General features: G+C 42.0%; 1 protein-coding gene across 1 annotated transcript in view; it reads left to right on the top strand.

Moving 5' to 3' along the window:
• The window catches only part of LOC128695522 (angiopoietin-1), a 284657-nt gene that overhangs the window by 113257 nt on the left and 148016 nt on the right, over positions 1-23384 (top strand). The window contains exon 5 of the mRNA XM_070093171.1: positions 8184-8348. Coding sequence (XP_069949272.1) covers positions 8184-8348 — 165 coding nt within the window. The remainder of the gene's footprint in view (positions 1-8183; positions 8349-23384) is intronic.

The raw sequence follows: 23384 nt of genomic DNA, 5'->3' as shown, positions 1-23384 counted from the left end.
AGGGGACTGTGTGGGAATGAAGAAATTCTTGAATGGGGTTCAGTTGGACAGATAACTGGCAAGGAAGTCATTAAAAGAGATGATGGAATATGTGACAAACATTATGCAAGGAGGCTGAGAAGTCTGTACCCAACTGTAACAGGAATAATGAAAAAGCCAGGATGAGCCCTCGGTTCACCTAAAGGTGCAGGGAGGCCAAAACCAAGTGTTCTAGGGAATGGAACAAGTATAGAAGGCAAAGGACCTAGAAGAATAAGGAGAGCAGTCGTAGAGCCAGAAATGAATATGCACAGGTAGGAAGGGAGGCCCAATGACAGTATGAAAATGACCTAGCACCGAAAGCCAAATCTGACCCGAAACTGTTGTACAGCCACATCAGGAGGAAAACAATAGTCAAGGACCAGGTAATCAGGCTAAGAAAGGAAGGAGGAGAGATCACAAGAAACAACCACGAGGTACATGAGGAACTCAACATGAGATTCAAAGAAGTATTCACAGAGGAGACAGAAGGGACTTCAGAAGGACGGAGAGGTGGGGTACTCCACCAAGTGTTGGACACAATATAAACAACTGAGGAAGAAGTGAAGAGGCTGCTGAGCGAGCTAGTCACCTCACAGGCGATGGGGCCGGATAACATCTCTCCATGGGACCTGAGAGAGGGTGCAGAGGCACTATGTGTACCCCTAACAACAATATTCAACACATCTATCGAAACAGAGAAATTACCTGAGGTATGGAAGACAGCAAATGTGGTCTCAATTTTCAAAAAAAGGAGACAGACAAGAAGCACTAAACTATAGACCAGTGTCACTGACATGTATAGTATGCAAAGTCATGGAGAAGATTATCAGGAGAAGAGTGCTGGAACATCTAGAAAGGAATGAGCTTATCAACAACAGCCAACGTGGTTTCAGGGACTGGAAATCCTGAGTCATAAACCTACTGGAATTCTATGACAGGGTGACAGCAGTGAGACAAGAGAGAGAGAGGGGTGGGTAGATTGCATTTTCTAGGACTCTAAGAAGGCGTTTGACATAGTTCCACACAAGAGATTAGTGCGGAAGTTGGAAGACCAGGCACGGATAACAGGGAACACAGCACAATGGATCTGGGAATTCCTGTCAGGAAGACAGCACGGAATCATGGTAAGTGGCGAGGTATCATAGTGGGCGCCTGTGACGAGTGGGGTTCCACAGGGGTTAGTCCTAGGTCTAGTGCTGTTTCTGGTATTTGTGAATGACATGACGGAAGGAATAGTCTCCTAAGTGTCCCTTTTAGCAGATGATGTGAAGTTGATGAGAATTCAATCGGACGAGGACCACGCAGAACTACAAAGAGATCTGGACAGGCTGCAGACCTGGTCCAGCAATTGGCTCCTGGAGTTCAACCCCAACAAGTGCAAAGTCAAGAAGATTGGGGAAAGGCAAGGAAGACCACAGAGTACAGACTAGGGGACCAGAGATTACAAACCTCACTCAAGGAAAAAGATCTTGGGGTGAGTATAACACCAGGCACATCTCCTGAAGCACACATCAACCAAATAACTGCTGCAGCATATGGGCGCCTAGCAAACCTCAGAACAGCATTCCGACATCTTAATAAGGAATCATTCAGGACCCTGTACACCGTGTACGTTAGGCCCATATTGAAGTGTGCGGCACCAGTTTGGAACCCACACCTAGCCAAGCACGTGAAGAAATTAGAGAAAGTGCAAAGGTTTGCAACAAGACTAGTCCCAGAGCTAAGAGGTATGTCCTATGAGGAAAGTGTAAGGTAAATTGTGAGGATACTGGAGGACAGGAGAGATAGGGGGGAACATGATAGCTACATATAAAATACTGGGAGGAATTGACAAGGTGGACAGAGACAGAATGTTCCAGAGATGGGATTCAACAACAAGGGGGACACAGTTGGAAGTTGAAGACTCAGATGAATCACAGGGATTTTAGGAAGTATTTCTTCAGTTACAGTGTAGTCAGTAAGTGGAACTGTTTAGGAAGAAATGTAGTGGAGGCAGGATCCATACTTAGCTTTAAGCAGAGGTATGATAAAGCTCACGGTTCAGGGAGAGTGACTTAGTAGCGATCAGTGAAGAGGCAGGGCCACGAGCTATGAATCGACCCCTGCAACCACAACTAGGTGGGTACAACTAGGTGATTACACACACACACACACACACACAAGGTTCTCAGTGGAGACAGAATGTACTCGAGAAATGGACTGGTGGGGTACTCCATCGAGAGCTTGACACACAACCAAGAAGGAAGTGAAGAGGCTGCTAAGCGAACTTGATACCTCAAAGGCGATGGGGCCAGATAACATCTCTCCATAGGTCCTGAGAGAGGGGGCAAAGGCGCAATGTGTACCACCAACAATAATCTTCAACACATCTATCGAAACAGGGCGGCTACCTGAGGCATGGAAGACAGCATATGTAGTCCAAATTTAAAAAAAAAGGAGACAGGCATGAAGCATTAAACAACACAACATGCATAGTATAGAGAGTCATGGAAAAGATCATCAGGAGAATACTGATGGAACTCCTAGAAAAGATTGAACTTATCTGCGACAACCATCACAGATTCACAGACCTACTGGAGTTCTATGATAGAGTGACAGCAGTAAGACAAGAAGGAGAGGGGTGGGCAGATTGCATTTTCTTGGACTGTAAGGTTTTCAACACAGTTCCACACAAGAGACTATTGCAAAAGCTGGAGGGCCAGGCAGGTATAATAGGAAGGGCACTGCAATAGATCAGAAAATAACTGACCGGTAGGCAACAGTGAGTCATGGTATGTAACAAGGTGTTAGAGTGACCGTCTGTGATGAGCAGGGTTCGACAGAGGTCAGTTCTAGGAACAGTGCTGTTTCTGATATATATGAATGACATGGCAGAAGGAATAGACTCAGAAGTGCCTTTGAAGACGAAATGAAATTAATAAGGACAATTCATTCGGTGGAGGACCAGGCAGAACTACAATGGGATCTGCACAGGCTACAGGCCTGGTCTAGCAACTGGCTCCTGGAGTTCAACCCACACAAAGTGCAAAGTCATGAAGTTCAGGAAAGGGCAAAGAAGACTGCAGACAGAATACAGCCTAGGGGCCCAAAGCCTAAAAAACCTTACTCAAGGAAAAGAATCTTGGGGTGATTATAATACCGAACATACCTCCTGAGGTGCACAACTAGAAAACCTAAGAATAGTTTTTCGACATCTCAGTAAGGCTTTGTTCAGGACTCTGTACACCATGTGCGTCAGGCCAATATTAAAGTGTGCAGCACCAGTTTCCAACCCACACCTGGCGAAACACTTAAGTAAATTAGAGAAAGTGCGAAAGTTTGCAACGAGACTTGTTACATAGCTAAGGGGCATATCTTACGAGGATAGGTTAAGGAAAATTGACTTATGAAACTGGAGGACAGGAGGGACAGGTAGGACTTGATAACAGCATATAAAACACTGGGAGGAATCGGCAAGGTGGACAGAGATAAGATGTTCCAGAGATGGGACACAGGGACAAGGGGTCACAATTGGAAGTTGAAGAATCAGGTGAGTCACAGAGATGTTAGGAAGTATTTCTTCAGTCACATAGTTGTCAGGAAGTGTAATAGTCTGGAAAGTGAGGTGTGGAGGCAGGATCCAAACATAGCTTTAAGAATAGGTATGATAAAGCTCACAGAGCAGGCACTGAGTGACTAATAGCGACCAGTAAAGAGGCAGGGCCAGAATTATGACTCTACCCCTGGAACCACAATTAGTGAGTACACACACACATCACAAATGACCACAAAAGATTACATAAGTTTTTCATTCTGTGGTAACAATAAAACAATGGGTTACCAGAGAACAGGACAGAAAACCTAGGGACTAAAGGAGGAAAATTGGAAGGAAGAATGGGTAGCAAAGCTCATGAAAAAGGAACAAGTGTGGAAAAGGAAACTAGAAGAGTTTAACAAGACAATGGAGGAGAGGATAGCTGCACAGAGAAGGAAATGGGGTATTTAAGCCACAGCAGCAGAGACTAAGATACAGAGCTTACAAGAGGAACTGAAATATCTGAAACAGCCTAAAGAACCAAAAAGCAGAATGGGCAGGGCATCAGAAACTGCTATATCAGCCACAAGAGAGGGGATGAAGGGAACAAAGGAGTTAATCCGCATCAGACACCTTGAAGCCTGGAAAAGATAAGGAGCACGCCAGGAACAACTGAGGGGACTGAAGAAAACAAAAGAGAGGGCTATACACGAAGGCCCTAGCAGGCAACAGCAGTGCCCAGGAAGAGCTGAAAAGATAAAATGACAGACTACTGGGCACAGGAACAACAGATAGAGAATAGAGTAAAGGATGGAAAGCTGCAATGGGACAACTGAGAGAGCAATATCTAAAGCTAACCCTGATTACCTCTGAGGCCTCGGATATTCCAAAGTAAATAAGCCATGATTTGCGAAGAGAAAGATTCAAGAAATCTGAAGGTAGAGGTATCTACGGACTAGAAGGGTTAGAAAAGTCCACATGTGGAGGCAGTGAAAAACTTTTAAGCTGCAAAGAATTGGGAAGCTGTGAAGAAAGTAGTTGTGCAGATGGAGAAGAGTGAAGAGGAGAAACAGGAGGGGATATGCGTTCATCACTGGTCGAGTCTCCTTAATATATTCTGAGATAGCTTCAAGTGTTTAAGAGGACAAGGACATTGTATGTGGTAAAATATTGAAGATGGAAGGAGGAGGGTGAGTAAAGACTGGGGCGACGATGAACTGAACTAAAGAAGTGAGGGGAACGAAAGGGTAGAGGGAACTGGAGAAGACGCTTGGGAGGAGACAGGAGAGGAAGCGACCTGAGAGGGGACAGAAGAGGAAGAAACTTGGGAGGGAACTGGGTAAGAAATTACTGTACGAGGAGGAAAATGAACTTTCACACTCGAAACAGAGCCAGTTAGTGGTGAAGAACGGGGTACAGAGACTGCAAAGGAAAAATGTGCAGGTTGCAAAAGGTAAGGAGTGGTGAAAGGAGATTTTAACACTAGAGACTTTTTGAACTTTGGAGAAAGAGAGGGGCTTAGGGGAGAAGGAGGTGTTGTACAAGGTCTTGTAGACACAGATACTTGTGAGTGAGAAGAGAAAGAGGTGAGAACAGAATGAAGTGTCGAGGTAGGGACCTCTGAGTCCAGTACAGCAAAAGAATTAGAAACAGGGGTAACTGTGGAAGAGAAGAAAGCGGGTCCCCATAGGTGGGGGGGTCATTCAGCAACTCGTGAATAAGAAACATTTGAAGTCTCCCTTGGAGACATAGATGAGAGACTGTCATAGCATAAGGAAAGTCTTCTGCCTTTTTTGAGACAACAGATATCTCGCTCATTTAAGTAAACCTGGCAATGGTGAGAGCAAGATGGGTGAGCCTCATGACAATTAAGGCAAGAGGGAGGTAGACTACAAGGCATATTGGTATGGTCGTCGGCACCAGACTCGGCATTCGGCCATGGACCTGCAATATTTTGCTGGATCACCAAAACGCCAGAAATTTCTAGACTGTTGCGGTGTAGGGATCACCTTTCAAACTTGTAAACGGTGTCCCACAATATATACAGAGAACGGAAGCTCACGGCAGTCAAAGGTTAAGCTAGCTACATTGCAATGGTATCGTCTCTGCCTGCGAGCAAGGAGGCTTGGAGCTCAAACTGTTCTAGACTGTCATCACCACATGTCTGGAAATTCTTTTGGACGATGGTATGGGGTAGAATGACAGTACCACTAGAAGAATTGAGGGAATGATGTTTTTCAATAGCTACTGGTATATCATCGATGGTTGTAAGGAGAGAAAGCTCATGAGCTTGGCTAGCATTCTGCATGTACCACTCTTGAGAGCATGAACGGATGTATCTCTACCAACATGGTGTAGGAGCACCCTGCCAATACTATGGTCGGAAAGATAGGCAGTAGAGGAAGTTGGTTGTAGAGTAAAAAATTTAGTCCATTGTGTATTTTGAAACAACGCATAAGGGGAGTGTGTGATATGCTTGTCTTTTCAGAGTAGAATGGGAAGGAAGCAATGAAGTATCATCGGGTAATGGTCTTGGGTGTTTAGGTGTGGGACCAGAGTTGATCCGTCGTGGGATAGGTGGGCGATCTGAAAATTACTGCACTGCTGAGGGAGAAGCCGGAAGCATGGTCAAAGAAATGAGGAGGTCAGACACAGCAAAGGTGTCAGACAGAACCCTGGAACCTGGAGCTGGTGACGATATGGCACCAGCAAGAGATACAGGGGCAATAGAAATGTCCGAAGAGTGGTCAAATATGAGGCAGGGTCAGAACAGGGTGTAGTATCAGGAAGGGGCCAGGGTGGAACAGGTTCATGGATCTGGGACTCTATGGTTATGTCAGTTCTTTATTTTTAGAAAAATAAAGAAAAAAGGGGGGAACGTGGAGGAATAGCTCATAGAAGGAAGGAAAGGGCTGTAAATCCCCCCTCTGTGCCCAAGAAGATCCCAGCACCACAAGTAGAGCAGATGTGGCATGGAACCCGTGCCATACCCTACCCTTCATTCCAGTAAACCAGCAATCCGGGATGGCAACCTCAGATTCGACGAGCCATCTCGGCGGATCTGTCGGATTCCACAGGGTGGAATCTGACAGGCAGCCTCCAGAGATACACCCATCACCCAAAAGACACCCAAAGCCACCCCCTAGGAGGCCGGAGAGGAATCGGGACATCTCCAGGTGATCCAGATTTCATGGCAAACTACACCACTGCCAAGGACCTCAATGGAATGGGATGGGCTACGATACCCTTCCCTCTACCTAGGAACTAGAGTGCCTGTTGGAAGAATCACAAAGGCTGAAAATAAGAAGGGGTTAGGGGAGGGATGGGGAGGAGGAGGACGAGAAAAGGGAAAAAGGGGGATGAGAAGGATGGGATAAGGAAGGGGGAACTGGGGGGGGGAATTAGGCCCGGTCTGATGAAGGAGACCAAAAGATCCAATTCCTTAGACCAAGAGCCTCTTCACAGCGCCAATGAACCCCTCTTGAAGAGGGTATATACTTGTAAATATTGTACATAGAGCTTATTTTGTTGAAGGAAATACAATCATTTATTCTCTCTGTGGCCTTTTTGTTCATTCCTAATTGGTTATCGTGCAGCAATAAGGAATGCAAGCCAATCGTCTACACCTGTGCTAGTAATATCAATACCCATAAAACTACCATTTCATTATAGCTGTAAATGGTATTACAAACACAGGTGTAGAGTGGCCTGCACACCTTGTTGTAATGAGACCAATAGTGGAGCAATTAAAAGACAACACAAGTTATATGATTTGTATTTCCGTCACCAAATAAGCAAGCTAGTATTTACAGTATGTAAATAATGTAAGAGAAAATGTACAATATGGTGATCACAGCAGACTAAAAGCAAGAGCCAGGGAATGCACCTTGAGTGCCCAGCAGCACGAACAAGTCTGCCAACACTCGTGTCACAAATTAACCACTTTGCCTCGTAGCTTTAGCAGGCTTGTCTGTGATTGGACGATGAACTGAGGTATTGATATAACGACAGGGCCCCTACTGATCATTAAATACTTAACACCTGGTTCGCTGGACAGGAGGCAGCCTATATGGAAGTGTGACATACCCCGTATAAAGTGTAACATATTCATACCATGCCACAGAAGGTATAAATGTATTTATGAGTCTCTACTCATAAATATACTTTGTGATAATGAGTGATGCAGGTATGAATGTGTATCAACTGTTAATAAGACATATATTATGTAAGTTATCTGTTCATGGTAGGTGTTATTATGTGTATTCATAACCATACCGTTATGTGCCTGGTATGAAGTCTGCATCTAGAAATATGAAAAAAAAAAACATTAAATGATATGTTAGATAATTTATTGGGTGTATGGCCTATCACCTACACGTGTGCTATTAGAGCAGCACTTGTCTAGCAATCCCAAAAATACAATACCTTAACTAAGAGATCACAAGAAACTCTCTCTATATACGTTTATTGTACAGTAAGAGGAACATTCCTGTCAGTATAACTATACACTGTTTCAGAGTGCGTTACGAATACCCAGAGTTATTCATATCATTTTATAAAATATTAAAATGCGGCATCCTAATAAATATATTATTTACAGAGTTCTGAAACACTGAGATTATTATAGCGTCCTCTCTGGTACTTACAGCCTTCCTGGTACCTGCAGCCTTCCTTGTGCTTGCATCTTTCCTGGTACTTGTATCCTCCCTAGTATGAGGATCGTCACCGGTGCTTGCCTACATGCGCAAGACTGCTCCGATATTCAACGTCAAGGTGTGACTCAGAGTGGCGTCTACCAGATCTTCCCCAATAAGTAAGATAATTTCTTATTTGATTTTGACAGCATGTCTCTTGGAATGAATATAAATGTCTTGTCTGGCTGTGGCCTCTGTTAGCTATTACTTGCATTTGTGGTCACAGTGGTGCCTATGCTAACCTTCCTATGGTGTAGAAATATACCTAGGTGAACGAACCTTATTGTAGCTAGCTGGTCCAGTGGCTAACGCGACGGTCTAGAGTTTTGAGACTCTCTGACCGCGGGTTCAAACCCCACCCGTGGAATGGTTTGTTTGCAATCGTGTCATTACGATTTCGTGAGACAGAGACAATCGGCAACTTTTAGGGAAGTAATTAAAATACAGGGATATTGACTCAGAAAAAGATAATGACCAGCAAATTTCATATGTAACTCTAGTGCTCAAGTGGGCAAGGAGAAACAAAGTATTATATGGTGAAAAATATCAACTGTGTCCATACGAAATGAACGGAAAACTGAAAGTTGTCAGATTTACATACAGAAGAGAAGGAACAGACAGATTATCCAATAATAATGTTGACAGATGGTTTAATATTACGAACAATATAACTTGTTAACTGTGCCTAAAATAAGGTTCGGATTAGTGTTGAAGGCTGTAGGTGCAGTCTGGTCAATTTTATTTAAAAAAAAAAAGCATTGAATATTTTTTAATGATAATTTCATAATGCAAAATTTGATAAAAATTGCCAATTACTAACACTGTTAAAAATTTAATTATTCATTTTCCTGAGATAAATAAAGAATACTTCATGTGATTGACTTCAGATGTGAGGTGCTGATGTCAGTTTTCTTACTGTATTGAAGAAAGTGTTAAAATTAAAAATACTGACATCTGTATAACTTCTGAACAGTTTCTTTGACTGTCTTTATACTTGTTTAATTATAGGAAGATGTGTATTGTTATTGGTCTGTGTAGGTACAAATTTAGCGAAATTTTGTTTCCCACAACCAGCTATACTTATACATATTTATTTATTTTTATTATTAACACATCAGCTGCTTCTCACCAAGTCAAGGTGACCCAAAAAGAAGAAACACTTTCATCATCATTCACTCCATTGCTATCTTACCAGAGGAGTGCCTACACAACAGCGAGAAAACTACAACTTTACCACCACTCTTCAGAGTGCAGGCACTCTACTTCTTACCTCCAGGACTCAAGTCTGACCTGCCGGTTTCCCTTAATCCCTTCATAAATGTTACTTTGATCACATTCCAACAGCACGTCAAATCATAAAAAACATTTATCTTTATTGGTCCTGTCTCATATGCGCACACACGCTTGCTGGAAGTCCAAGCATTTCACACACAAAACCTCCTTTATTTCCTCAGTCCAACTTTTCCTAGGCCATCCCCTACCCAGACATCTTTCCTCTACGGTTTATTTTCTCTCCATGTCATACTATTTTGTTCCATCCTATCTAAATGTCCGAACCACCACAACAACCTCTCCTCAGCCCACTGGATAATTACTTTTAGTAACCCAGCACCTCCTCCCATTTTCCAAATTACAAATTCTCTGCATTCTATTCACACCACACATTGCTCTCAAACATAACATATCCAATGCCTCCAGCCTTCTCCTTGTTGCAACATTCACCACCAATGTTTCACACCCATACAAGAGGGTTCGTAAAACTATACTCCCATACATTCCCTTCTTTTCTTCCATGGATAATGTTCTTTGCCTCCACAGACTCCTCAGTGCATCACTCACTTTTTTCAACACGTCTTTCATATATACGTATATGTATATACGTATATGTCGTGCCGAATAGGCAGAACTTGCGATCTTGGCTTAAATAGCAACGCTCATCTTGCCATATAGGAAAAGCGAAAATTTGCATATGCAATAATTTCGCCAAAATCATTCTGAACCTAACGAAAAAAATATATTTCACTGTGTTTGTTTAGTATTAAATTATTGTAAACAAATCTAAAATATATTTAGTTGGGTTAAGCTAAAATAAATTGTTCTTGTTATAATAAGGTTAGGTAAGTTTTCTAAGATTCTTTTGGAGCAAAATTAAAAGTTTTTACATTAACATCAATGAAAAAAATGTATATTTAAACGTATAAGAGAAAATTTTAGAAAAGACTTAATTTAAATGAGTTCTTGCTAATTGACCAGTTTTACATATTCGGCACGACATATATATATATATATACATATATATGTGTGTTCGGCGAGAATAGGGGCGGCAAGTCGAAGGGCAACACCGATGCAGATGGTCTGTGGGTCGAGTCATTTGCCAAAGCTGGAGTTGCGAACCACCAACAGTAAATCCCCTGCATGAGGGGCTCTCACTGCCAGGAGGCGGGCTCTATCCTTCCCTGACACACTCTGAAGCATTGTTGAGGCTATATTTTCCACTACTGGACCATCCCAGTGCGATTGTTTGTAGTTGTTGGGGGGAGCAGGTCTGGTTTCAGAGCCCGTTAGATTATCCCAGATCATTGCTCCGTCAATGAACTTTTGGTCCTGGACTCCAATATTATCCTTAAGATGTTAAGGGAGAATCGCTGCTACAAGCTCTCTGAATGCAACACATGAGGACAGAAAAGCAGGTAGCGCAGTCTGTGTTGACTTGTGGACACCAATGCCTCCTAGTCTGACTGGAAGTGTAGCTTGGTTCCACTGCCCGTCTTCTAGAGTAAGGTTAAGTACTTTCGTAAAAATCTGCCTCAAGATACTGTCATATTCGTGCAGTATAGGGTTATTATCTGAAGGTGCACATCTTAGGAAATATGTCAACCTGGGAAGACTCAAGCACTTTGTGAGAAGGTACAAGTCATCGTGGGTGTCCGGATTGCCTATTCGTTGTTCCATTCTCCTTTACTCTTCCAATTTCTTCCTGAGAATTGTGTCAATGACATTGCTTCCCAGAGGTGCTCCTAGCAAGACACTATTTGTGGGGGCAATGACTGCTGCTCCTAGTGGTTTTGATCTCACTGCATTTATCACTTGTTGATTGACTGAGATGATTTCACATTTGGATGGATTCAGGATGAGACCCATTTCCTGTCCTCGTGTCATTACCTGTGTAAGATCATGTAGGAGGGACTCCTTTGTACCTGCTAGTGTGCCATCATCTAGGAAGCAGATGTTTAGCTCACTGGTCAGTCTGACTGTGATTTCCCTAACTGCTATACAGAAGAGAAATGGTGCAAGAGGATGTCCTTGTTGGACACCCTCCGATGATGTGATTTTATGCTCTCCAAACAGAAGCATTGATTCCTTGCTATACCCAGTTGCAACAAGAGGGAAGAGACCAGGGAAATGTTCTTGTACTGCTGCTAATACCTCGTCTCTTTTCAGGAGATTGAATGCATTTTTGAAATCTAATTTTACCACTGCATTGTCCTCAGGCAGGTTGTTGATATACGCCCTTGTTGCATGAACCACTGCTTCACTTCCTTGAGAGACCCCAAAGCCAAGCTGGTTTGGTTGAAGCATCATGGCTGCCTGTGCACGAATACTTCGGACAGCAGCTTTGGATACGAGGAGGCGTAACGTGTTGCCTACTGCAATTGGCCGAATTCCTCCATCCTTCTTTTTAAGTGCACAAAGTGTTGCACCAAAAAAGGTCTAATTTCATCAGGAATCAGACCACGAACCTTTTGATCTCTGAAAGCAGTGTCTCTGCAATTTCCCCAATAACTGGATTAACCATTCCCTTTATATGTTGTGGCCTTATTTTAGTGTAACCCCCAGCAGAGCCAGATGAGGATGAGGGTCCCTATAACAGTTCTAGAGGTGGTACCCCCCTGTATTATTTATATATTTATATTTATATATATATATATATATATATATATATATATATATATATATATATATATATATATATGTAACCACGAACGAGTGGTATTGATCAATAACAACACTGCGCTAGACAAGGATTCGAACCCATGTCGTACTGGCCTGCCTCATGGTAAGCGAGAACTACATGACGCTTTAGACCACAGGACCACCATACTCTTCCTCCCCAATTTGATATTTAATTTTTCTTTATCTTAATCATTTGATACCCTCATCACCTTACTCTTTTCTATGTTTACTTTCATCTTTCTACCTTTACACACACTCCCAAACTCGTCCACTAACCTTTGCAATTTTGCTTTAGAATCTCCCATAAGCACAGTATCATCAGCAAAAAGTAACTGTGTCAATTCCCATTTTGTATTTGATTCCCCATAATTTAATCCCACCCTTCTCCCGAACACCCTAGCATTTACTTCTTTTACAACCCCATCTATAAATATATTAAACAACCATGGTGTCATTACACATCCCTGTCTAAGACCTATTTTTACCGGGAAGTATTCTCCCTCTCTTCCACACACCCTAACCTGAGCCTCACTATCCTCATAAAAACTCTTTACAGCATTTAGTAACTTACCACCTATTCCATAAACTTGCAACATCTGCCACATTGCTCCCCTATCCACTCTATCATATGCCTTTTCTTAATCCATAAATGCAATAAAAATTTCCCTACCTTTATCTAAATACTGTTCATATATATGCTTCAGTGTAAACACTTGATCAACACATCCCCTACCCACTCTAAAACCTCCTTGCTCATCCACAATCCTACGTTCTGTCTTACCTCTAATTCTTTCAATTATAACCCTACTGTACACTTTTCCTGGTATACTCAGTAAATTTATTCCTCTATAATTTTTACAGTCCCTTTTGTCCCTCTTCCCTTTATATGAAGGGACTATACATGCTCTCCGCTAATCTCTAGGTACCTTCCCCTCTTTCATACATGTATTAAACAAAAATACCAACCACTCCAACACTATATCTCCCCCTGCTTTTAACATTTCTGTCATGATCCCGTCAGTTCCAGCTGCTTTACCTTCTTTCATTCTCCGTAATGCCTCAGGCACCTCCCCCACACTCACATCCTGTTCTTCTTCACTCCTACAAGATGGTATACCTCCCTGGCCAGTGCATAAAATTACCTCCTCACTTTCTTCGTCGACATTTAAAAGTTCCTCAAAATATTCTCGCCATCTACCCAATACCTCCATCTCCTCATCTACTAACTCCCCTACTCTGTTTTAACTGACAAATCCATTCGTTTCCTAGGCTTTCTTAACTTGTTTAACTCACTCCAAAATTTTTTCTTAGTTTCATTAAAATTTCTTGACAGTGCCTCTCCCACTCTATCATCCCCTCTCCTTATGCACTCTCTCACCACTCTCTTCACCTTTCTTTTACTCTCCATATACTCAACTCTTCTTATATCACTTCTGCTTTGTAAAAACCTCTCATAAGCTAACTTTTTCTCTTTTATCACACCCTTTACTTCATCATTCCACCAATCACTCCTCTTTCCTCCTGTACCCAGCCTCCTATAACCACAAACTTCTGCCCCACATTCTAATACTGCATTTTTAAAACTATTCCAACCCTCTTCAACCCCCCCACTACTCATACTTGCACCAGCCCACCTTTCTGCCAATAGTTGCTTATATCTCGCCCGAACTTCCTCCTCCCTTAGTTTATACACTTTCACCACCCTCTTGCTTGTTATTGCCATTTTCCTCTTTTCCCATCTACCTCTTACTCTAACTGTAGCTACAACTGAATAATGATCCGATATATCAGCTGCCCCTCTATAAATGTGTACATCCTGGAGCCTACCCATCATCCTTTTATCCACCAATACATAATCTAACAAACTACTTTCATTACGTGCTATATCATACTTTGTATATTTATTTATCCTCTTCTTCATAAAATATGTATTACATATTACCAAACCTCTTTCTACACATAGCTCAGTTTAAGGCTTCCCATTTACATTTACCCCTGGCACCCCAAATTTACCTACTACTCCCTCCACAACATTTTTGCCCACTATAGCATTGAAATCCCCAACCGCCATAACTCTCACACTTGGTTCAAAACTCCCAATGCATTCACTCAACATTTCCCAAAATCTCTCTCTCTCCTCTACACTTCTCTCTTCTCCAAGTGCATATACGCTTACTATAACCCACTTTTCACATCCAACCTTTATTTTACTCCACATAATCCTTGAATTAATACATTTATAGTCCCTTTTTTCCTGCCATAACTTATCCTTCAGCATTATTGCTACTCCTTCTTTAGCCATAACTCTATTTGAAACCCCTGACCTAATGCCATTTATTCCTCTCCACGAGGAAATTAAATCTTCATCAGAGTACAAAACAAATTCTGGCCACAAAATAGAGCGAATCACCAACACGTCAATGACCTGGGAGTAATCATGTCGGAGGATCTCACCTTCAAGGTCCATAACATTGTATCAATCGCATCTGCTAGAAAAATGACAGGATGGATAATGAGAACCTTCAAAACTAGGGATGCCAAGCCCATGATGACACTCTTCAGGTCACTTGTTCTATCTAGGCTGGAATATTGCTGCACACTAACAGCACCTTTCAAGGCAAGTGAAATTGCTGACCTAGAAAATGTACAGAGAACCTTCACTGCGCGCATAACGGAGATAAAACACCTCAATTACTGGGAGCGCTTGAGGTTCCTAAAACTGTATTCCCTGGAACGCAGGAGGGAGAGATACATGATTATATACACCTAGAAAATCCTAGAGGGACTAGTACCGAACTTCCACACGAAAATCACTCACAACAAAAGCAAAAGACTTGGCAGACGATGCAACATCCCCCCAAAGAAAAGCAGGGGTGTCACTAGCACGTTAAGAGACCATACAGTAAGTGTCAGGGGCCCGAGACTGTTCAACTGCCTCCCAGCATACATAAGGGGGATTACCAATAGACCCCTGGCAGTCTTCAAGCTGGCACTGGACAAGCACCTAAAGTCGGTATCTGACCAGCCGGGCTGTGGCTCGTACGTTGGTTTGCGTGCAGCCAGCAACAACAGCCTGGTTGATCAGGCTCTGATCCACCAGGAGGCCTGGTCACAGACCGGGCAGCGGGGGCGTTGACCCCCGGAACTCTCTCCAGGTAAACTCCAGGTACCCCCTTCAGCTTTGTTTCACTTAAAGCCAGGACATCCAACTTCTTCTCATTCATAACATATACATATACATAATTATATATATATATATATATATATATATATATATATATATATATATATATATATATATATATATATATATATATTTTTCAACAGGTTGGTCGTCTCCCACCGAGGCAGGGTGACCCAAAAAAGAAAGAAAATCCCCAAAAAGAAAATACTTTCATCATCATTCAACACTTTCACCACACTCGCACATTATCACTGTTTTTGCAGAGGTGCTCAGAATACAACAGTTTAGAAGCATATACGTATAAAGATACACAACATATCCCTCCAAACTGCCAATATCCCAAACCCCTCCTTTAAAGTGCAGGCATTGTACTTCCCATTTCCAGGACTCAAGTCCGGCTATATGAAAATAACCGGTTTCCCTGAATCCCTTCACTAAATATTACCCTGCTCACACTCCAACAGATCGTCAGGTCCCAAGTACCATTCGTCTCCATTCACTCCTATCTAACACGCTCACGCACGCTTGCTGGAAGTCCAAGCCCCTTACCCACAAAACCTCCTTTATCCCCTCTCTCCAACCCTTTCGAGGACGACCCCTACCCCGCCTTCCTTCCCCTATAGATTTATATGCTTTCCATGTCATTCTACTTTGATCCATTCTCTCTAAATGACCAAACCACCTCAACAACCCCTCCTCTGCCCTCTGACTAATACTTTTATTAACTCCACACCTTCTCCTAATTTCCACACTCCGAATTTTCTGCATAATATTTACACCACACATTGCCCTTAAACAGGACATCTCCACTGCCTCCAACCGTCTCCTCGCTGCTGCATTTACCACCCAAGCTTCACACCCATATAAGAGTGTTGGTACTACTATACTTTCATACATACCCTTCTTTGCCTCCATAGATAACGTTTTTTGACTCCACATATACCTCAACGCACCACTCACCTTTTTTCCCTCATCAATTCTATGATTAACCTCATCCTTCATAAATCCATCCGCCGACACGTCAACTCCCAAGTATCTGAAAACATTCACTTCTTCCATACTCCTCCTCCCCAATTTGATATCCAATTTTTCTTTATCTAAATCATTTGACACCCTCATCACCTTACTCTTTTCTATGTTCACTTTCAACTTTCTACCTTTACACACATTCCCAAACTCATCCACTAACCTTTGCAATTTTTCTTTAGAATCTCCCATAAGCACAGTATCATCAGCAAAAAGTAACTGTGTCAATTCCCATTTTGAATTTGATTCCCCATAATTTAATCCCACCCCTCTCCCAAACACCCTAGCATTTACTTCCTTTACAACCCCATCTATAAATATATTAAACAACCATGGTGACATTACACATCCCTGTCTAAGACCTACTTTTACCGGGAAGTAGTCTCCCTCTCTTCTACACACCCTAACCTGAGCCTCACTATCCTCATAAAAACTCTTTACAGCATTTAATAACTTACCACCTATTCCATATACTTGCAACATCTGCCACATTGCTCCTCTATCCACTCTATCATATGCCTTTTCTAAATCCATAAATGCAATAAAAACTTCCCTATCTTTATCTAAATACTGTTCACATATTTGCTTCAATGTAAACACCTGATCTATATATATATATATATATATATATATATATATATATATATATATATATATATATATATATATATATATATATATATATATATATATATATATATATATATATATGTCGTGCCGAACATGTATAACTGGTCAATTAGCAAGAACTCATTTAAAATTAAGTCCTTTCTGAAATTTTCTCTTATACGTTTAAATTTTTTTTTTTTTGCTCCAAAAGAGTCTTAGAAAACTTACCTAACCTTATTATAATAAGAGCAATTTATTTTAGCCTAACCCAACTAAATATATTTTATATTTGTTTACAGTAATTTAATACTAAACAAACACAGTGAAATATATTTTATTCGTTAGGTTAAGAATGATTTTGGCGAAATTATTGCATACACAAATTTTCAATTGTCCTATATGGCAAGATGAGCGTTGCTATTTAAGCCAAGATTGCAAGTTCTGCCTATTCGGCACGACATATATACATATATACATATATACATATATACATACATACATACATACATATATACATACATATATACATACATATATACATACATATATACATACATACATACATACATACATACATACATATATACATATATACATATATACATATATACATATATACATATATACATATATACATATATACATATATATATATATATATATATATATATATATATATATATATATATATATATATATATATATATATATATATATATGCAGAGTTGTTACTGATCAATACCACTCGTTCGTGGACACAATAATATAAAATACTGCTCGTTGAACTAGTACACCAAACAGGGACTAGAATGAAATTAGCCTAGAGTCATCCACACCATCGTGAGTCCTTGGGTTGCGAGTACAACATCCAGTTCTGCTGGATGCGCTACTCTTAAGGATCGTATGGTCCAGTGGATTAGGGCATCATGCGTTTTTGCCCACCATGAGGCAGACCAAAGGAGCATGGGTTCGATTCCTTGGCTAGTGTAGTGTTCTTATTGATATATATATGTATGTGTGTGTGTGTGTGTGTGAGTGAGTATGCTTAACAACAATTCATAAATGGGTAATATTATTTCAGTCCACATCATAATTCGAGCCTGCACACTCTGCATCAACATATGCAGTACTTTAGCCAAACTAGATCTTCCTATGTCATTGTCCTCTTCGCTTTTGGGGTGAGAGGATCTACTGCGCAGACGCTCATCAGTTGCCTGACTGCAGGGGTGTGAGGAGGTGTTGTTGCGCTTCTGCTAGCAATACAGGAGAATTACTGTTGTCAACATGGCTGTTAGTCTTAGATGTCAGATCAATACTGTTGGTATTGAGCTTCATCGAGGGACAATTACGCTTAGTTCAGCGCAAGTCTTATTATCGAAGATCATCAGAGAGATGTACGGCATTCATGATGGAGAACTACATGGTGTTGCTTTAAACGGTGCTCACAGAATTTTTGAGAAACTGCTCACAGCGACGGTCTATGAATCGTTGGTCAACCGTTTTCAGGACGTGAGTCTTGATGTAACACCAGCTGTTCGCGTGAGAATGATCGATGTTTCCAGGCATTATACATGGATCAAGTTATGCAATGTTCCCTTTGAGGCAGATGAAGCAGGTATAAGGAAAGTTTTCGAGAAATATGGGACAATTCATTTCGCCCAGCATGGTATGTGGGTGATAGGCGCCTATGCAGGTCTGCCCGAAGGTACTTTTAACCTTAAAATGTCACCCTATACCGTCCTATGTTTTTCTCCAAGAATTTAGGGCGCAGGTCATGGCTTTGTATCCCAGGCAACGACGTATGTGCCGCCTATGTGGTGAGTATGACCACATAGCAGCGGCTTGTGAGAAGCAGAGACGTGTGCCTGGACCTGAGGTGGAAGTCGCCGCTCCTGCTTCAAAGGTGGCAGGTGAGGACGTGGTCGTTTGTGGAGTGAGATGGTGGATCAATCATACAGGGCTGGAGGTGAGGTTGAGCCCCTCCACCAGTTGCCTGACCCAGTCTCTCCTCCAGTGGATAATGAGCAGAAATTGGAGGAATTGGCCTAGGTATTGAAGACTTTGTCATCGCCTGAGGAGTACGTTACACGTGAGCGAGGAGTAGCTGGAGAGCCATCGCTTCCAGTTTATCCAAGACATGAAAATTTGGAGATTGATAATGTGGCAGAGATGTCACTGGGATCAATGAATCATTGTATGGTGGTTTTAGAGGTTCATCGTGAGGCATCCCCAAACCAAGTTATGGGGGACGTGACTGTCACAAGGAAGAGGGCTGCTACGTCAGACTCGGATGATGTCCTGACGCCGGCGCAGAGGCCTGGGAAGCAGATTGGGGAGGAAGGTGAAGGTAGAGGTGAAGGTGGTGGTGTCCATGACGGGAGGCACTGGAAGAAAGGGGGGGGGAAGAGGGTATTGTGAAGGTGTCAAACAGGAATACAAGCTCTGGAGTTGAAAAGAGTGATGAGAGGAGGCAGGGGTGGAAAATTTAAAAGACCTTAGGTGTATGACTGTCAATGTTAATGGTTTATGTAGCAGTATAAAGAGAGAATGGTTTAGTATGTTTCTGAATAAATCTAGAGTGGATGTTGTGTTCCTCCAGGAACATAATTTTAAGGAGGGTAGAGTGTTGGAGGTGGCAGGATATCGAGTGGTAACCCTGCCATCTACCCATTTAAAAGGAGGTGTGGGTATTTGAATAAGAGAGACGAGCCCGTTTGTTTTGCAGAGAAGTGGGGGGGGGGGGAAGGGTGTTGCATGTGGATGGGTGGTGGATTGGCAAGCGTATGTCTTTTGTAAATGTTTATGCGCCCGCAAAGAATAACATGCAGGTAAAGAAGGAATATGTGTGTGAGGATCTTGTGTTTCTCTTATGTGCACTACCGGAGGTGGCAATAGTTGGTGATGACTGGAATTGCGTTATTAGGGTGGCTGACGTGGAACCGAAAGGGGCAGTATACATGTCTGTGGCTCTCAGGAAATTAAGGGACGTTAGCTTACATGATGCGTTTGGAGGGTGTGGGAGACGGAATATACATTCGTTAGGAGAGGGTATGCAGTGAGGTTAGAGTGTACCTTTCTCAAGGAGTTGCTGTAAAATCTTTCAGTACTGTTGAGGCGACTATGTTGGATCATAGGGCAGTGGTGGTGGAGGTAGGGTGGGAGGTACTTGAGGAAATATATAGGAGCTATAGGAAATTGAACATAAGTGTGTTGTGTGATGAAGAGGGGTTGGAGGGTTTTTCTGTTCTATGGAGAGAGCTTAGTAAGGAAGCTCAGGGGGTGGACGACATCGTGAAATGGTGGGATTGTGTTGCTAAATAAAGGATTAGAAAGTATTATGTGAGAGAGGGTAAACGTATTAATAATTTAAAATATGGGCTTGCGAACTATTTAGAGGACAAGTCAAGAGGTTGTTATGGGCACGGGGCAGTTGGAGGCAATTTTCCTATGGACGATATAGTTGAAATAAAAGGGAGACTGAGGGCGTTACAAAATGAAAGGTTTCAAGTGGTAAGGGTGCGAGCATGGGTAGACGAGGTGCTTTGGGGTGACAAGCCATCTGCGTGTGTGTTGAGACATCAAAAGCTAAGGCAGGCGATGACAGCTATCCCAAGTTTAGAGGTACACGAGATGATGGGGATTTATAGAGCAGGGCAGGAGATAAGAACCACAAAGGGCATGTGTGCATATGCGGGTACATGGTATGAAGACTATTGGACAATTGGGGGGGGAGGGGTTACGTGGCTTTATACAAGGTGTGTACATATGCAACATGCAATTTGGGGAACAGTGACAGGAAGGCATTAGGTGGGGTTATTACGGTAGAGGAAATAGAGAATGCTTTAAGGGGAATGAGGAAGGGAAAAGCTCCGGGTATCGACGGTCTCCCGGTTGAATTCTATTTACAACATTGGGCGTTGATATGGGGATTCATGGTTAGGTTATTTAATCAAATGAAGGAGAAGGGTGAGCTGGGTGAGAAGTAGGCAATAGCAGTTGTAGTGTTGGTCCTGAAGGGTAAGGGGCAGCTCACCGGGCCATATCGCTGCTATGTGCAGACTATAAGATTTTTGCAAAAAAATTAGGTAATCGGTTTAAATGTGTTATGGGGAGGGTGGTTTCGAAATCACAGTTTGAGTTGCCTGGAAGGTCGATGATTGAAGGACACGGGATTCTGAAAAGTTTTGTGGAGTCAAAAGGTGGGGGTGGGCGGCTTTGTTGGCTTTAGACTGGCAGGAGCCTATGATAGAGTGGAAAGGAGAGCATTACAGGTTATACTAAGGAGACAGGGGCACAGGGAAGAAATAATTGATTGGGTAACTACATTATATAAGGGAGCCAAAATGAGAGTACAGATAAATGGGTGTATGAGGAGGAAGATTGCAATGGGCAGGGGACTAGGCAGAGGTGTCCCATGTCACAGATATTATTTGCATGTTTTCAGGACCCCTTTTATAGAATGGTTGATTGTAGTGTATGTACTCAGTGTGAGCGTGGGGAGGTGGGAGGGAGGGTCCGGCCGGGATTTATAGGTTACGTAGACGATACAACTGACCTGGTTCGAGAAGGGATGTCAATGAGAGTTTTGGAAGATGTGCAATTGTTTGGACGAGCCACTGGAATGCAGGTAAACAATGAGAAGTCAATGGTCATGGGATTGGGTACTTGGGTAGCGGGGGGGGGGAGGGGGGTGAGATGTAATGTTGTAAAAAAACGAGCAGTGTCTTTAAAGATTTGTGGTATAATCTATCGGGACGACATGGATGTGACATGTGAGGAAATCTCGGAAAGGTTGTTGGAAAGGATTGGGGGGTGTCCAGATGTTTTGAGACCCCAGCATCTAACCCTTGTGCAATGAGCAATAGTCATAAATGTTTTATTGTATAGCAAGGTTTGGCATGTCGCAGCTGCGTTTGCCATTACAGGGGCAGCGATTGCGGGGATCTTGAGACGTGGGTTTAATTTTTTGTGGGGTTCACGTTGCGACTGGTTAAGGAGAGAGGTTGTAATGTTACTTGTGTGTCAGGGTGGGTTTCGGTTGATGTACCTAAGAAGGAGGGCTAAATGTGTGTTTCTTAAATGGGAGGTTTCACGTGAGGGCGTGATGGCGGGGCAGTTGAATAAGGTATATGATAGGTTGAGTAAGTTGTATGGAGGTGTAGAGTTGAGGGAATGCGAAATGGTCTTGTGGTCCTTGCTGTTGGTTAGGGAACTGCGAAATATTCGAATAGGGGTTTTGTGTAGGGTGCTGGTGGGTAGGTGCATCGTCCCAGTTGAGGGTTTGTTCCCCATATATACGTGGAAGAGCATTTGGTATAGATTTAGCAAGCTGAAGTTAAATCCTAGGGCGTGTGAGGCGATGTTTTGTTTTCTGCATGGTATCCTCCCGTCAGGAGAGGTACTAAGAACCAGAAGGGTAGTAGAGGGGGTGTGCAATATGTGGAGGGGATGAGACTGCATTCCATGTAGTTTATTTTTGTGAAGGGTTAGAGGCCAGGTGCTGGTTAAGTAGGTTGGTACAGAGGGTGGGGGGCCGTGGGGTGTCGGTTCTGCGTGATTTAAGTCTAGATATCCGTGGGTTAGAAGAGAGTGTCATAAGAGCTTTAGATTATATCATGGTAGATTATATATATATACATATATATATATATATATATATATATATATATATATATATATATATATATATATATATATATATATATATATATATATATATATATATATGTATATACATATATATATATATATATATATATATATATATATATATATATATATATATATATATATATATATATATATATATATATATATGTATATACGTATATATATATATATATATATATATATATATATATATATATATATATATATATATATATATATATATATATATATATATATCGTGGGTGATGAGGGGGAGAGAGGGATTAGTGAGACGAGGAGGCGGGTTCTTGCGACAACGTCTTATCATATGATGTGTCGTAACAGGGAATTGTATGGGAGGAGGTGGGATCAGAGGGATATAGAATGCTAACGTTAGGAATTCTTGTGAATCTGTGAATGATAATATGTGAGTGAATTTTTTTTTTGGAGGGGGGGGGAGGGTTTCAAAGGCTGAGAGGGAGTCGGGGGGTCACAGCGGGCTCGCCTCCTGAGGGGGGGCATGAGAGTGTTGTGAATGTGGGTATGGACTGGTTTCCTGGTTTTCATAGATGCATTATACATCAACCTTTTGGTTATCATGCTACGTGAGGATGTGGAGCTTGAGGACTCGTTATGATCTTTATAATATATTTCATGAATGTAGGTGTAACCTCGAAGGGTTATTGTTTCTGTATTTTTGGATGTGTATCAATCTTGTATGACATGATTCTTG

Source organism: Cherax quadricarinatus, chromosome 42 (assembly GCF_038502225.1).
Source record: "Cherax quadricarinatus isolate ZL_2023a chromosome 42, ASM3850222v1, whole genome shotgun sequence".
NCBI classification, from domain to species: Eukaryota; Metazoa; Arthropoda; class Malacostraca; order Decapoda; family Parastacidae; genus Cherax; species Cherax quadricarinatus.
Note: the sequence above shows the minus strand (reverse complement) of the source record. Positions and strands in the feature narration are given on the sequence as shown.